Source organism: Leptonychotes weddellii, chromosome 3 (genome assembly GCF_054177405.1).
Source record: "Leptonychotes weddellii isolate Sample4059 chromosome 3, ASM5417740v2, whole genome shotgun sequence".
In the NCBI taxonomy this organism is placed as follows: domain Eukaryota; kingdom Metazoa; phylum Chordata; class Mammalia; order Carnivora; family Phocidae; genus Leptonychotes; species Leptonychotes weddellii.
Genome location: NC_138371.1, coordinates 164,377,543 through 164,390,977, shown reverse-complemented (window position 1 = coordinate 164,390,977; position 13,435 = coordinate 164,377,543). Strand labels below are relative to the sequence as shown.

The window sequence follows — 13,435 nt, the reverse complement described above, 5'->3', positions numbered from 1 at the left end:
CTTTTGCGAAATTGGGAATACAGGGCATTTTGCAGGGAACTGTGTGGAAACAACTATTATTAAGTGAGGTCTATGCATATAAAGAAATTTTTCACAATAAAGCTTTTTTATACATATTTTAAGATACTCATACTAAAAAAATCTTGAAAATTTAGAGTAAAATGGAGTAGAAAAGGTATCTATTTTATTAAAAATAAATTATTTACAAAATTTGACACAGAAAGCCAAAGTGTCAGGTGTCTGGGTGGCTCAGTCAGTTAAGCGTCTGCTTTCAGCTCAGGTCGTGATCCCGGAGTCCCAGGATAGAGTCCTGCATTGGGCTCCCTGCTCACTGGAGAGTCTGCTTCTCCCTCCGACCCTCCCCTCTCTTGTGCTTTCTCTCTCAAATAAAATCTTAAAAAAACAACAACAAAAAAACAATGAAAGAAAGCTAAGGTGTCCCAGTTTCCAAACTTAGAAGTTTAACTTTAGATTACAGAATACAGTGGTGAGAGACAGGCCCTAGAATCCCAAACTCTCGCTGCCACCCGAGCTCATGTCATTCCGCCAAGGGAGCCTCCAACAAAGTGTCTGGCATGCGCGATTACCTGTCAAAGTCATCATCTTCCAGCTCATCTGCATTTGCCCAGTCCTCATCCTCTTCAAGGTCAACCATCATTGCTAACATCTGAGGAACTAAAGCAAATCATCACTTCATACCTGCATACTGTGGCTTTTTAATTTTTATCAATATCACCATTTATTAACAAGAATTTTAAGAAGTAAAAAACAAAGGATTTACTTTGCCTCTAAGACAAAAATTATTTGCCTGTTCCCCCAACATCTGGTTTGTTAAATTTTAACCTTTTTGCCATATTTGCTTTAGATCTTGTTCTGTTTAAGAAGTAACATTAAAGATAAAAGTCAAACTTCCCAGATCCTATTATATGCTCTCCTTTACTCACCAGAGGTGAGCACTGCATAAAATCGATGCTTTTTATTCCCAAGTGTTTTTACACTTGAACTATAGATTTCTCTGTATACAAAACATAGTACTATATTAAGATTTTAATTTTTACACAATTAATGGTACCATACTACACATGTATCCTTTGGCAATTTGCTTTCTTCTCAACACACATGGATTTCAACTTAATTACTCCACAGCATTCTATTACATAAACACACTACCCTACTGATGGGACATTTTAGTTGTTTCTAATTTTCTCCCTATTACAAAATTTCCTTTGATGAGATTCCTACCCACATATCCTTGACAAGTATGAGTTCAGGGCATGAAAATGTTACAGGTATCTTCAATATTACTAAGAAAGACTAACTGTTCTGCACAGTGGATGCATAAACGTGTACTGCTCCAGGAAGTTTGAAGACAGACCTGTCTTACTTCTCGACCATGTGTGAAATGCCCTGAAGCTATAGGAGGCCTCTGCTTCACACCTTTCACCAACACTTGATAACCGTTGAACTTTATGGCAACTCGATTCCACAACTGCACTGGTGTTTACTGACGCTGAGCAGCCCTCATTAGCTCCTTCTGATTCCTCCCTTGCGAATTCACTTTTAAAAATGAGGTGTTTAATCAACCCCAAATTGGTTTTTATAGGGTATCTGAGGTTGGGATATATTTTTGCCACGGAAATGACCTTTGGTCAATCATCTATCTTTTAAAGTCAGCTTTGTTTCCGTGTGAGTGGATCTGCTCATAGATCCCTCTGTTTCCTACGATCCATTTGTCTACACCTTTACCACCAACAATTTCTAAATCTTCATAGCTGAGAAGGCAAGATCTCCACTTTGCTTGTCAAAATTGTCTTTGCGGGGCGCCTGGGTGGCTCAGTTGGTTAAGCGACTGCCTTCGGCTCAGGTCATGATCCTGGAGTCCCGGGATCGAGTCCTGCATCGGGCTCCCTGCTCGGCAGGGAGTCTGCTTCTCCCTCTGACCCTCCTCCCTCTCATGCTCTCTGTGTCTCATTCTCTCTCTCTCAAATAAAAAAAAAAAAAAAAAAAAATTGTCTTTGCTACTTTGGGCCCTATGTTATTTTACATGAATTTTAGAATCAACCTTATGACCAACTCTTTTGGGATTTTGACTGAAATTGTTATTAGTTTATAGATTAATTTGAGGAGAACTGATATTTAGTTCTTCTAACAGTCTTTCAACATGTTACCCGATTTTCCCCATAAAAGTCTTCTACATCTTTTGATTTATTTCCATGTATCACAAGTCATGCCTACAACTGTGGGATTTCAGAATATCTGTGGCATAGCCACCGTGTTGGGTCCATGCACATAAATACGTACACAGATACATTTCTCCACATTCATCTGCCTGTAAAAGGACATTCATTATATTCTCAACAAATCTGAGCTTACACAATTCTCAGCAAGTTCATCCAACAATTTTTCCACTTTTAACACCAATTATTTAAAGACCTTTGACTTACTAGTCTGTGCAACGATGTTGGTATGTTTTCGTAACATGGCAGCCGCAGTCTCAGAGAGGGTCACGATGACTTCAAGGGCAAGCTGGCGCTGCATATTGTTGAGGCTGGTGTCTCCACACAACTACAGAGAAGATGTATTTGTACATAGTTAGTAGTGTAGATTATTCATTGAAAAGAATAAACAGAACATTTACCGAAATGCCGAATTTACCTTTAAACTTAGCTGTAAAGTAGCTTCTAAGTGAGGACGCAAATACTTTGGAACGGTATCCGCAATCTCAACAAGGGATTTGAGGACTGAATCGTCATTCTGGTAGCATGAGTCATTCACAGCCTGAAAAAAATCAAAGAGAAAAGAAAAAAGGTCTACGTTCAAGAGTCACTTTATAGATGTGATGCCTCACTGTCAAAACATTAAGAGGCAGACAACAGAATAATATTATTGAAGAGTATTTTTCACTAAATAACTTATCAATCTACAGAACGCAAAATCTCATAGCCACATGTATACCTTCCTTTTGACTAATATTCACTAGAAACATACAAAGATTTAAATCTAAGTCAGAATTATAGTAACCAGCACAACAAACTTAGGGCTATCAAGGAATTCTTTTCATAACCAGAAGGAATCCCTTTCCTCTGTCCCTCCAATATCCGTATCTTTGTCTTTTTCAGACATGCAGTAAATACTAGACCCTATGATACATTTAAAGTGTCCAGGGACACCTGGGCGGCTCAGTCAGTTAAGTCTCCGCCTTCGGCTCAGGTCATGATCCCAGGGTCCTGGGATTGAGCCCCACATCGGGCTCCTTGCTCAGCGGGGAGCCTGCTTCTCCCTCTGCCTGCTGCTCACCCTGCTTATGCTCTGACAAATAAATTAAAAAAAAAAAAAAGTGTCCATTATTACTCAATTTGTTTCTCTTTGACATCAAGTTAGCTCACTGTGGTATTTAAGTGTACATTTTGCATCTACCATTGCCTATTTCAGAGTGACAACTCCTAGAAGTTTTGGCTAACATTTTAACTTACTTTAAATTCAGGGGAAGAAAAATCTGAGATTAGACTTAAGCAGTGAGTACCTCACAAAATTTTTAGGTAATAATCTACTAAAACGATATAATGGAAAAGTTTGTGTTTGTCACTGACCTAAACCATCTTTTCAGCTTGACAGCATAGGGAGAAAAGTTTCTACTAAATCCTGCAAAATTAACCTGAAACATGCAGAATTCACACAGGACTTTTCAGTCAAATCCTCTCTAACCCAGTGGTTCTCAACGGGGACACTATTTCTCCCAGATTTTTTGGTTGTCACAATGACCGAGGAAGGGCAAAAGTCAGGGTTCCTAGATGTCCCACATCTGTGATGCAAATGCTTCTGACGACCTCATATGACCTTACCATGCATCTCACATGATCGTAAAAGTCAGATACTTCTAAAAATGAAAAACTCATTTATAATGATCTGAACCTAAAACCCAACTCACAAATTATTTTTTGTCTGGTTTTAATGTACCAGGACTCCCCCCGCCCCCAAATGTATATACTGTATATGTTAAAAAAAAAAAAAAAAAAAGAAGATAGTAGGAAGAGAAAAATGAAGGGGGGATTCAGAGGGGGAGACAAACCATGAGAGACTATGGACTCTGAGAAACTGAGGTTCTAGAGGGAAAGAGGGTGGGGGGATGGGTTAGCCTGGTGATGGGTATTAAAGAGGGCACGTTTTGAATGGAGCTCTGGGTGTTATACGCAAACAATGAATCATGGAACACTACATCAAAACTAATGATATAATGTATGGTGATTAACATAATAAAATAAAATTAAAAAAAAAACAAACTGCACAAAGCACGCACACATGCACACGTGCACACACACACACTCATTGGGGGCGGGGGGGGGAGAATGAACACATACTTTGTTTTGTCCAGATTTTTACCATTTCTGGAAATCAAATCATCAATACTAACAGGATTCCTGGTGTTTGCCTTGCCAATGATATCTATCAGTCCACATGTTTAGCTACCGTGTTTGTATAAGGCACTTAAAAATCACCTAGTCTATGTCTTTCGTTGTAGTCATGCCCTACCATTTATAAATTGAAAAGCATGCCATTTTACGGTTTAGTTCTTTCTTTTTATTTCTTCTTTGTGTTAACTTAGGGCAATATATTTTTATTTTTAAAACTTGTATGTGTACATAAGCATGTTACCCACGCACTTCAAAACAGAATATGCAATTACAAAATAGGGGTCTAACAAGTTGCTCTAACTTACCCAATCTTATTTTACTTTCTGAATGAGGCAGAAGGTAACCTTAAAATAATAACACCCTTTGGATTCAGTAGTGACAATTAACCATAAACTAGTCACTTCATAGTATAAACCTTTACAAGACCTGGGTTTAAGAGTAAGGACTGCTGTCCAATTTGGGTTTGAATCATGTATCCATCACTTACCAACACTGTGATCTTGGGCAAGTTTCTTATCCCACCCTCTTTAGTTTCTCCTTATGTAAAATGGGCATTACATTTTATAGGTTATTTGGTTGATTCTAAGGCAATAACCTATGTGATTACATATTCAATAATAGCCATAAATTGCTTTCATCATTTATGTTATAGAAAAATTTTAAAACCCTAAATATTTTAAGAGACTAAGAGTCTATGAAGGGCAAGAGATCTAAGTTCAATGGGGACAGAGATTTGCATGTTTTGTGCACTGCTGAATCCCTGGCATCTAATGCCAGCACACAGTAGGCAACAGATATACTGAATAAATGAATGCACTAGAAAACTCTGATGAGACTTTAAACTATAGAAAACCAATAAACATATAATTATCACTTATTTTATACTATTTCCTTACCTGTAAGAATCCAGGTAACAAGTCTGCAAAATGTTTGAATAGAGCAACGTTATGCTCATTTGCAAGTATAAATGCAGCTGTTGCTCTAGCAGATAATGTCCTGATCTAAAATGAAGACAGTAAAATAAGTCAAATATGAGAAATTTCTCCCATCCAAGTACTAATCAAGCCCAATTTCTGATGGATGCAGGTTCAAGATTTCTTAAGATGAAAATTTTCTTCATCAGTAAAACTAGTATTTATATTTTAAAGTATTAAAACTAAAGACAATCTCCAAAATACATATATTTCTTTCACAAGTTAAATGTTGTATTAAATTAGGTGTTAATATTAATGGCATTGAAATTATTTACCGATGGATGTTCCTGATCTTGCATACACTGAACTAACATCCGTTTGATAACGTCTAAATAGTGCTGCTGTTGGTTCCCAAAAATTCCAGGAAAATTCCTAAAAAAGATCCAAAATGACATCATATTTTAGTAAAGCGTCAGCTAGAACATGTAATGCTCTAATCTAACCTTAAACATCAGCCTGACCCAAGTGTGCATTAACCTTGAAGGTTGAACATCATCTACCCATCCTCCAAGCAATCCTCTTTTGGGGTTGGGCAAATGCAACAAACAGAGCAGAGAGGATTAGGCTGGGAGCAGGGGCAATCCAGGTGCGTGCACACATTACCCAGCAGCCAATCCCAGCCCCATGCTTTATCCTTATCACTCTGTCTCCTTAGGAAGGTGACCTGGAGTGCAAGACGGGACAAAAGCAAGTACAAGGTTTCAGATGGTAGCTGCAGTAACCGTACTGCCTGACAATCTGCTCCTAGGCTCGGTCAGTGATCCAGGTCGTCCAAATTCTGCTTTACTTTAAATGTGGTTAACAATTACACTGAATACTTTCAATTAATTCATTCTCTACTCTGGATTACCAATATAGGTATGATACATCTGACAACTGAAGTAGAAAATGGTGTAATAGCTACCCTTATCCTCTTTTGATGCTCAAGGTAGATCTCATTTTTAAAAGTATACAATCTTGAAAAGCTATAAATCCAATTATATTTTTACTGTAGAACTGTATAACATGGACAAAATTTTTCTTAGTGCAGATAATTGTAATTCTAAACTTAGACCATTTGCTTATAAATATACAGGAGTTTATTAAAATACTGCATTTTTATAAAGTTTAGTTATAAAAGACCCAGAAAACAATGGGGATTCACCAGCCTTTTCTCTCCTCAAAATTTCATCATTCAAGTGGTTTTTAAAAGATATATTTATATTTACTACTGTGTCAATCTCCAAATAAAGGAGAAGAAACTGTCTTTCATGGAATCATAAAAGACCAAGGAAAGAAAAAAATTGCAGAGGACCCTTGTATACAAAAAAGGATTATAAAATAAAATTAAAAGCTTTGTGTTTTTTCAATTTTACTTCCAACACAAATACAAAGCTCATCTAAAGGCCTTATTTAAGTCTAAAAAGTCAGACTAAAACAAATCAATTAAAATGTGCTTTGCACATTCATGACATTCAATTTTTCAGGAAAATAAGATCAATGAATGTACCAGAAAATGTGAAGGGCAGCTTCCCGCAGTCCCATATTTTGAGAGCTCACTGAATCAAAAAGGAACTTCAAACCTTCAGGCCACTGGTTGTTGCCATCCTCATCTAAAAGTAAAGAAATCCAGGCACAAAGTGTGTAAATCAAAACTTCAAAAAAATGAAGGGTGAATCTTTTCATTTCATAAGCCTCAAAGTAGGTAGTAGTAGGAAATGTCACAGGCTCTGTATTTTTAAAAAAATCCTAATAAAATTAGATTCTTTACCCATAAACATGGCAATCTAATCTTGTAAAAAGGAACTGTGCTTTTGGATTACGTAAGCACAGATTATCGGCAGTGGTTATTTCTAAGGAATAGCATTTGGAGAAAAGGTAGCACTATGACTATTTGATTGGTTAAATCTTTTATTTATACTATTGCTATTAAAGAGTTTTTTAAGATTTTATTTATTTTTGTGAGAGAGTGGGGGGGGGGGGCAGAGGGAGAAGCAGACAGGGAGCCCGATGTGGGACTTGATCCCAGAATCCTGGGATCATGACCTGAGCCACAGGCAGACGCTTAACCAACTGAGCCACCCAGGCGCCCTTGTGGGTTTTTTTGTTTTAAGATTTTATTTATTTATATATACTATTGCTATTAAAGAGTTTAAAAAGTAGGCAAAGTTAATATTTGGTATCAAGGTCTTGAAGCCAAAACACTGTAAATATGCCTTCAAACTGGAGAAGACCCAGGAGTGGGAATCCTAGGACCCAGAGCAGTACTCATGCTACTAAGGTGTTGATTTTAAAATAAAGAATTTTTGTGGTACTTTGTAATAAAAATGAGCGACCACACAAATTTGTACCAGTTAAAAGACTCAACAATCATATTGTCACAGAGAATTTTAAGAGTTGTAGAAATTACAGATGAGTTATGTATGCACTTTTTCTTTTAAAAAAATTTCCCTCCCTATTTGAACTTTTCTGAAATGACAAATGTGCTACTCAGCTGACATTAAAAAAAAAAATACCCTAATCAGTCCCTTTAAACATAAAGATCGTGCTTGGGGGTCAAGGGGAATGAAAGCTCTATTAAAAAAAAAAAAAAAATCTATGGAGAGAGTACTTTGAAACATTTTGGAAACCTTTCCATTATTGTGATTCTGAATTAGATGTCACCTATAAAAATTTTATCTGCACACTTAAAAAAACGTGAAAAGAGATTTTCTAGGCTACCTAAAAATTCAAATTTAAAGGCTTCAGTGGGTTTTGAACTTAAAGTAAAAAATTTAACGAACAGGAATATTTTTAAGAATTGGTTGATATCAGTCAACTGACTTGAACAAGAATTTTGGCATTATTGGTAGTGGAGATTAAAAAATTAGGGTCATACCCTAATACCCAACAATTGCACTACTAGGTATTTATCCAAAGCATACAAAAAAGTGGATTCAAAGGGGCACGTGCACCCCAACATTTATAGCAGCACTATCAACAGTAGCCAAATTATGGAAAGAGCCCAAATATCCACCGACTGATGAATGGATAAAGATGTGGTACACACACACACTGTAGTATTACTCAGCCATCAAAAAGAACAGAATCTTGCCACTTGCAATGAAATGGATAGAGCTACAGTGTATTATGCTAAGTGAAGTAAGTCAGAGAGAGAGAAATACCGTATGATTTCACTCATATGTGGAATTTAAGAAATAAAACAGATGAACACAAGAGAAAGGAAGGAAAAATTAGATAAAAACAGAGAAGGAGGCAAACCATAGAGACTCTTAGCTATAGAGAACAAACCGAGGGTTCCTGGAGGGGAGGTGGGCTGGGTATAGGCTAGACGGGTGATGGGTATTAAGGAGAGCACTTGTTGTGATGAGCACTAGGTGTTGTATTTAAGTGATGAATCACTAAATTTACTCCTGAAACCAATACTACATTATATGTTAACTAAGTATTAAATTAAAAAAAAAATTAGTGTCATGATTAACTAATAAGCACACCAACAATATTCTCCCATTTAGCCCTTATCTTAGTGAGGCATCCTTTTCAACCTTTAAAAATGCTGCCTAATATGAACTCAGTTAAAAATCATATCTATGAATGGGGTGGCTGGGTGGTGCAGTCGGTTAAGCATCTCTTGGTTTCAGCTCAGGTTGTGAAATTGAGCCCTGTGCTGGGCATGTCCATGCTCAGCGCGGAGTCTGCTTAAGATTCTCTCTCCCCTCTCCCTTTGCCCCTCCTTCCCAACTCTCTAATAAATAAATTTTTTTTTTTTTAAGATTTTATTTATTTATTTGACAAAGAGAGATACAGCGAGAGGGAACACAAGCAGGGGGAGTGGGAGAGGGAGAAGCAGGCTTCCTGCGGAGCGGGGAGCCTGATGCGGGGCTCGATCCCAGGACTCTGGGATCATGACCTGAGCCGAAGGCAGACGCTTAACGGCTGAGTCCCCAGGTGCCCCTAAATAAATCTTTTTTTTAAAAAAAATCATATCTGAATCTGTCAAAAAAAATAACAAAGCATATTCAATTACTTAGTATTTTTTAGTGTGACCAAAAAGGGTTTTGATGGTTGGTAAAATGCATTTTTAGTGATTTTCCTTTTATTTCATTGTTTAAAAATATTTTGGGGGTATTTCATAAAGTATATGGTATAGTGGTATAATAGCCTATGTGCATAATTTACTAATACACAAATGTAACAGCAAGAGCTCCTGGAGTCCACTGATTTTTACTTCTGTTGGCAAGTTTAATCTACAGAGTAGGTTGTAAATTACACTGTGCTTTCAAAACTTTACAGATTACGGAGGAAATAAAACTGACAATTTTTAAGCAAACTACAAAATTATTTCTCCATACAGATGTTCTGAAGACCAACAGGTAGGTGTTATGACTATACTCCACAAACATCTGTCATTTTTGGCTCTAAATGCAGAATCCATAATCACTCTCAATTCGAACAGAATAAATGGTACTCAGGTACTTGCGAATCTTCCTTTGAGAAGACTCCACTTAAAAAAAGGATATACTCATTTTCTTCTATAACATAATAATGAATGTATCTGCATACATACCTATTAAATTCCTGGCCAGCTCTGCAGCAATATCACAAATTTTTTTCCTCATGCTAGACTGGGTTTCCATTTGAATAATCATCAGTAGTTCACTCTTGATGGCAGTCTGAACATCAGAAGGAAGAGTTGGATAGACTTCATCAAATGCAGAGGACAAAAGACGTCTTAGGAGAACAGCAGCCATTTGTCTAGCCTATAAATGGATAACGTGGTTAATAACTTGGTGTCTTACAAGAGAAAAACATTTCCAACAAACTACATTCACTCTACCATTGATGTATTTTACTATTCTATTTTTACAATTCATTTCAAAAGCACTTAGATTTTTTTTTAAATAGGTAAAATACAGAAAACTCTACCACATTAGCCTACTGTATAGAAAATGCTACCCCAAAGCTATTTTTTGTTCACAGCTAAGGAAAAACCTCTGAACACATCAGATTACAAATAGGAAACATCTTAGCAATGATGAAACTGTCTTTAATTTCTATTTTTAATACATTCTTTAAAGAAAAAGAAATTAATATAAACTGCAACCCTTAGAATGCTCTTTTCCTACTCCTCCATCTGGCTCTCATTCTAGTGTACCTCATCTTACTCCCAGCCTGGCCTATCTCGCTTTATCACAGTCCTTTCATTAGCCTCTTAGATAACATGCTATCAAATCCATTTATCTTTATGCTTCATTCGAGCAAACAAACATTACAAGTTTCTAATGCCTAAAAGTGCTAATCAATCTCAATGTGTATACTTATCCCATTTAAAAATCTGTACAATATATTTAAGTTTGGCATTTTCTGTATAATATTCCCTTAGATTACCCAAAGACAAATACCGTTCTAAAATTTTATCATATTAAATCAATAGGCCATTGAAACTATTAAACCCAATTTTTCATGTTTTCTTTCATTTCCGGGCTGCAGCAACTCATTATCACTATAATCAGTATGGGACTGTGACCAAAAAAAAGGAGTTAAGCTACACAAATAAAACGTGCCAATTTTTTCTCAAGTCACTTTTCAATGAATCTTTTTATTTGAATTACTTTTGGCAAAGAGCAAACTTTTAAAGAAATCTTTAATGCTCTAGAAAGGATTCAAAATGGTTAAAATCCCTGTAAAAGTAGTTCAAGTTTATGCAGTTCTCACACTTACATTGACAACTATGAAGCCACAATCAAGATCCTGAGGCTAGTTCACAATCATCTAATTCCTAAATCAAATCAAGATTTAAAAAGGGTTCAATATAGGTTTTTTAAAATAAAATTCGATAGTTTTTAGTAGTATTTATTCTTGGCTTTAAAATTTGTTTCATAGTGGGTGTGCCTGGGTGGCTAAGTTGGTTAAGTGTCTGCCTTCGGCTCAGGTCTGATCCCAGGGTCCTGGGATCGAACCCCATATTGGGCTCAGCGGGCAGTCTGCTTCTTCCTCTCCCTCTGCCCCTTTCCCCTGCTCATTCCCTCTCTCTCGTGAGTTCTCTCTCTCTCTCAAATAAATAATACCTTAAAAAAAAAAAAATCTGTGTCATAACTAACTTGATTCAATCTTCCATAATTAAAATAGCCAACTGTTTTTAGAGATTTAACTTATGTTTGTTCTTCATATTTGACTCATTTTGAATTAAAGGATACAAAGGTGAAGAAGCGCCTTCTGTCATCTATTTTTAAAAACTGGGGCACTTTTATACTGTTTTCTAAGCATTACCAAAGAATTTCAAATTGCCAATTTAAACTAATTGACCACAAGAAGTCAGGTGTAATACTATGTGGAAGTTTAGTGTGACTCCATTTCCATCATGTTTTAATATTAGTAAAGAAGTCTCACTATACAAATCCTCCCCCCTTTTTTAAATTATCTTTATGCCCAATGTGGGGCTTGAACTCATGATCCCAAGAACAATAGTTGTATGCTCTATCAACTGAGCAGGCCAGGCTTCCCTCACTTTACAAATTCTCAATTCCATGTTTCAGAGGTGGGATTGGTTTTCTAGACTTGGGATATTTTGACAAATTTTCCAAAATAAAGAAAACATTCACTTAACATTTAATATATATAAGGATATTACTTTTGGGAAGAAAAAAAATCCACTAAATGCATAGAAAAGCGATAAGAAACAATAAATTTGAATTTGGCATAGTAACAAGGTCATTTGCTAAAAACCATGATTTATAAAGGATTCAACAAAGTGTCTCTTTGTTCCTAAACATCTTTAGCATATATTCTTCAATACTTAGAGACGACTATAAAGCATAAAAATTTTAAAGACAGAATACATATTTTCTCAGAAACATTTGGCAACACATTACAACACGGAATGAATTAATTTCCTCCCTTAGAATGAATTGTTTCAAGGAAGAAAATTTTTTTATAGCTACAGAAATCACTTAAATTTAATAAAATTTTATGTAATTATTTGAAAACCATTAACTTAAATATCCTGGACACATCACCTGACACAGAAAAAAGAAATTTCATTCTTAATACAGGGTACTCAAAAAAACTGTAACTGCAAAATAGCTTTTAGCAAATACTAAGTTCAAAGTTCTGGTAACGTCTATGCAGTAAATAACAGTTCTCATTACCCACACGGACCACCATCTAATACCCAACTTGTTTTGTAATAATGTCATATTCTCAAATACTAAATTAGTACCTCCTCAGCAGCTGTTGTATTTCTGATGGCTTGTAAGAGAAATGTGATCTTTGACTGGCCTGGGATATTCTCATAGGTTTCCTATAGGAGAAAGAAAAACGTTTAAGGTTAAAATATGTTAAAAAAATGTCATGAGCACATGAGTGAAAAGAAATGAAACGAAGACTGGGCAAGGTCCATGCACGAGAAATCATGTAATCTAGGTCTGTTGGTAAAATTTCCCCCTGTGACACAAAATACACTTCAGCTGGTTAGGAAAGTAGGTCCAGAGAGTGACTTTCAAGCTCCCTTCCACCTTTAGCTCTTAGGTTTTTCTAATGTATGTGCACATTTTCCCAACTTTTGCTTCTTTTATAAACAAAACTCAAGGTGAAAGAGGGCCAAAAAATTCTTAAATGTGACCTGAGCTACCATGCTGTAAAGTAAGTGCTCACCTAATATCCCTTTACATCATGGAAAACTACTTATCTTGTCAACATTTTCTAGATCAGATGATGTAGAATTGGTTCAAGTTACCACTACTTACAACCACCACAGACATATCTCAGATGAAGTAAATCCAAGAAAGGGAAAGAAAGTATTCAAATTCTTTATGCTACTTTTTCTTTCAAGCAAGGATTATACTAAAACTTATATACATAAATAAATGAATATGGCCAGGAGACTTAAATCTAGGTTTTGTGAGTCAGGGCACTTCTTTCCTTCTCCATGAATAATGTAAAATGAGAACAAATTGGTTAACAATAAAAAGTTGACACTAATCCAAATATGGATTGTCAGATGCACTTATACCAATTCTAACAAGAGTAGTCTTTTACTGTGGAAAATACATCATTCTTTGAAATACACTT

At 36.0% G+C, this 13,435-nt stretch overlaps 1 protein-coding gene across 1 annotated transcript in view; it reads right to left on the bottom strand.

Moving 5' to 3' along the window:
- Nucleotides 1–13,435, bottom strand: part of IPO5 (importin 5) — a 41,690-nt gene that overhangs the window by 22,737 nt on the left and 5,518 nt on the right. Inside the window, exons 2-9 of the mRNA XM_006734299.3 lie at nt 12,585–12,665; nt 9,933–10,125; nt 6,876–6,978; nt 5,662–5,758; nt 5,309–5,413; nt 2,656–2,778; nt 2,445–2,565; nt 588–675 (exon numbers count right to left, since the gene is read on the bottom strand). Of these exons, the coding sequence (XP_006734362.1) occupies nt 588–675; nt 2,445–2,565; nt 2,656–2,778; nt 5,309–5,413; nt 5,662–5,758; nt 6,876–6,978; nt 9,933–10,125; nt 12,585–12,665 (911 nt within the window). The remainder of the gene's footprint in view (nt 1–587; nt 676–2,444; nt 2,566–2,655; nt 2,779–5,308; nt 5,414–5,661; nt 5,759–6,875; nt 6,979–9,932; nt 10,126–12,584; nt 12,666–13,435) is intronic.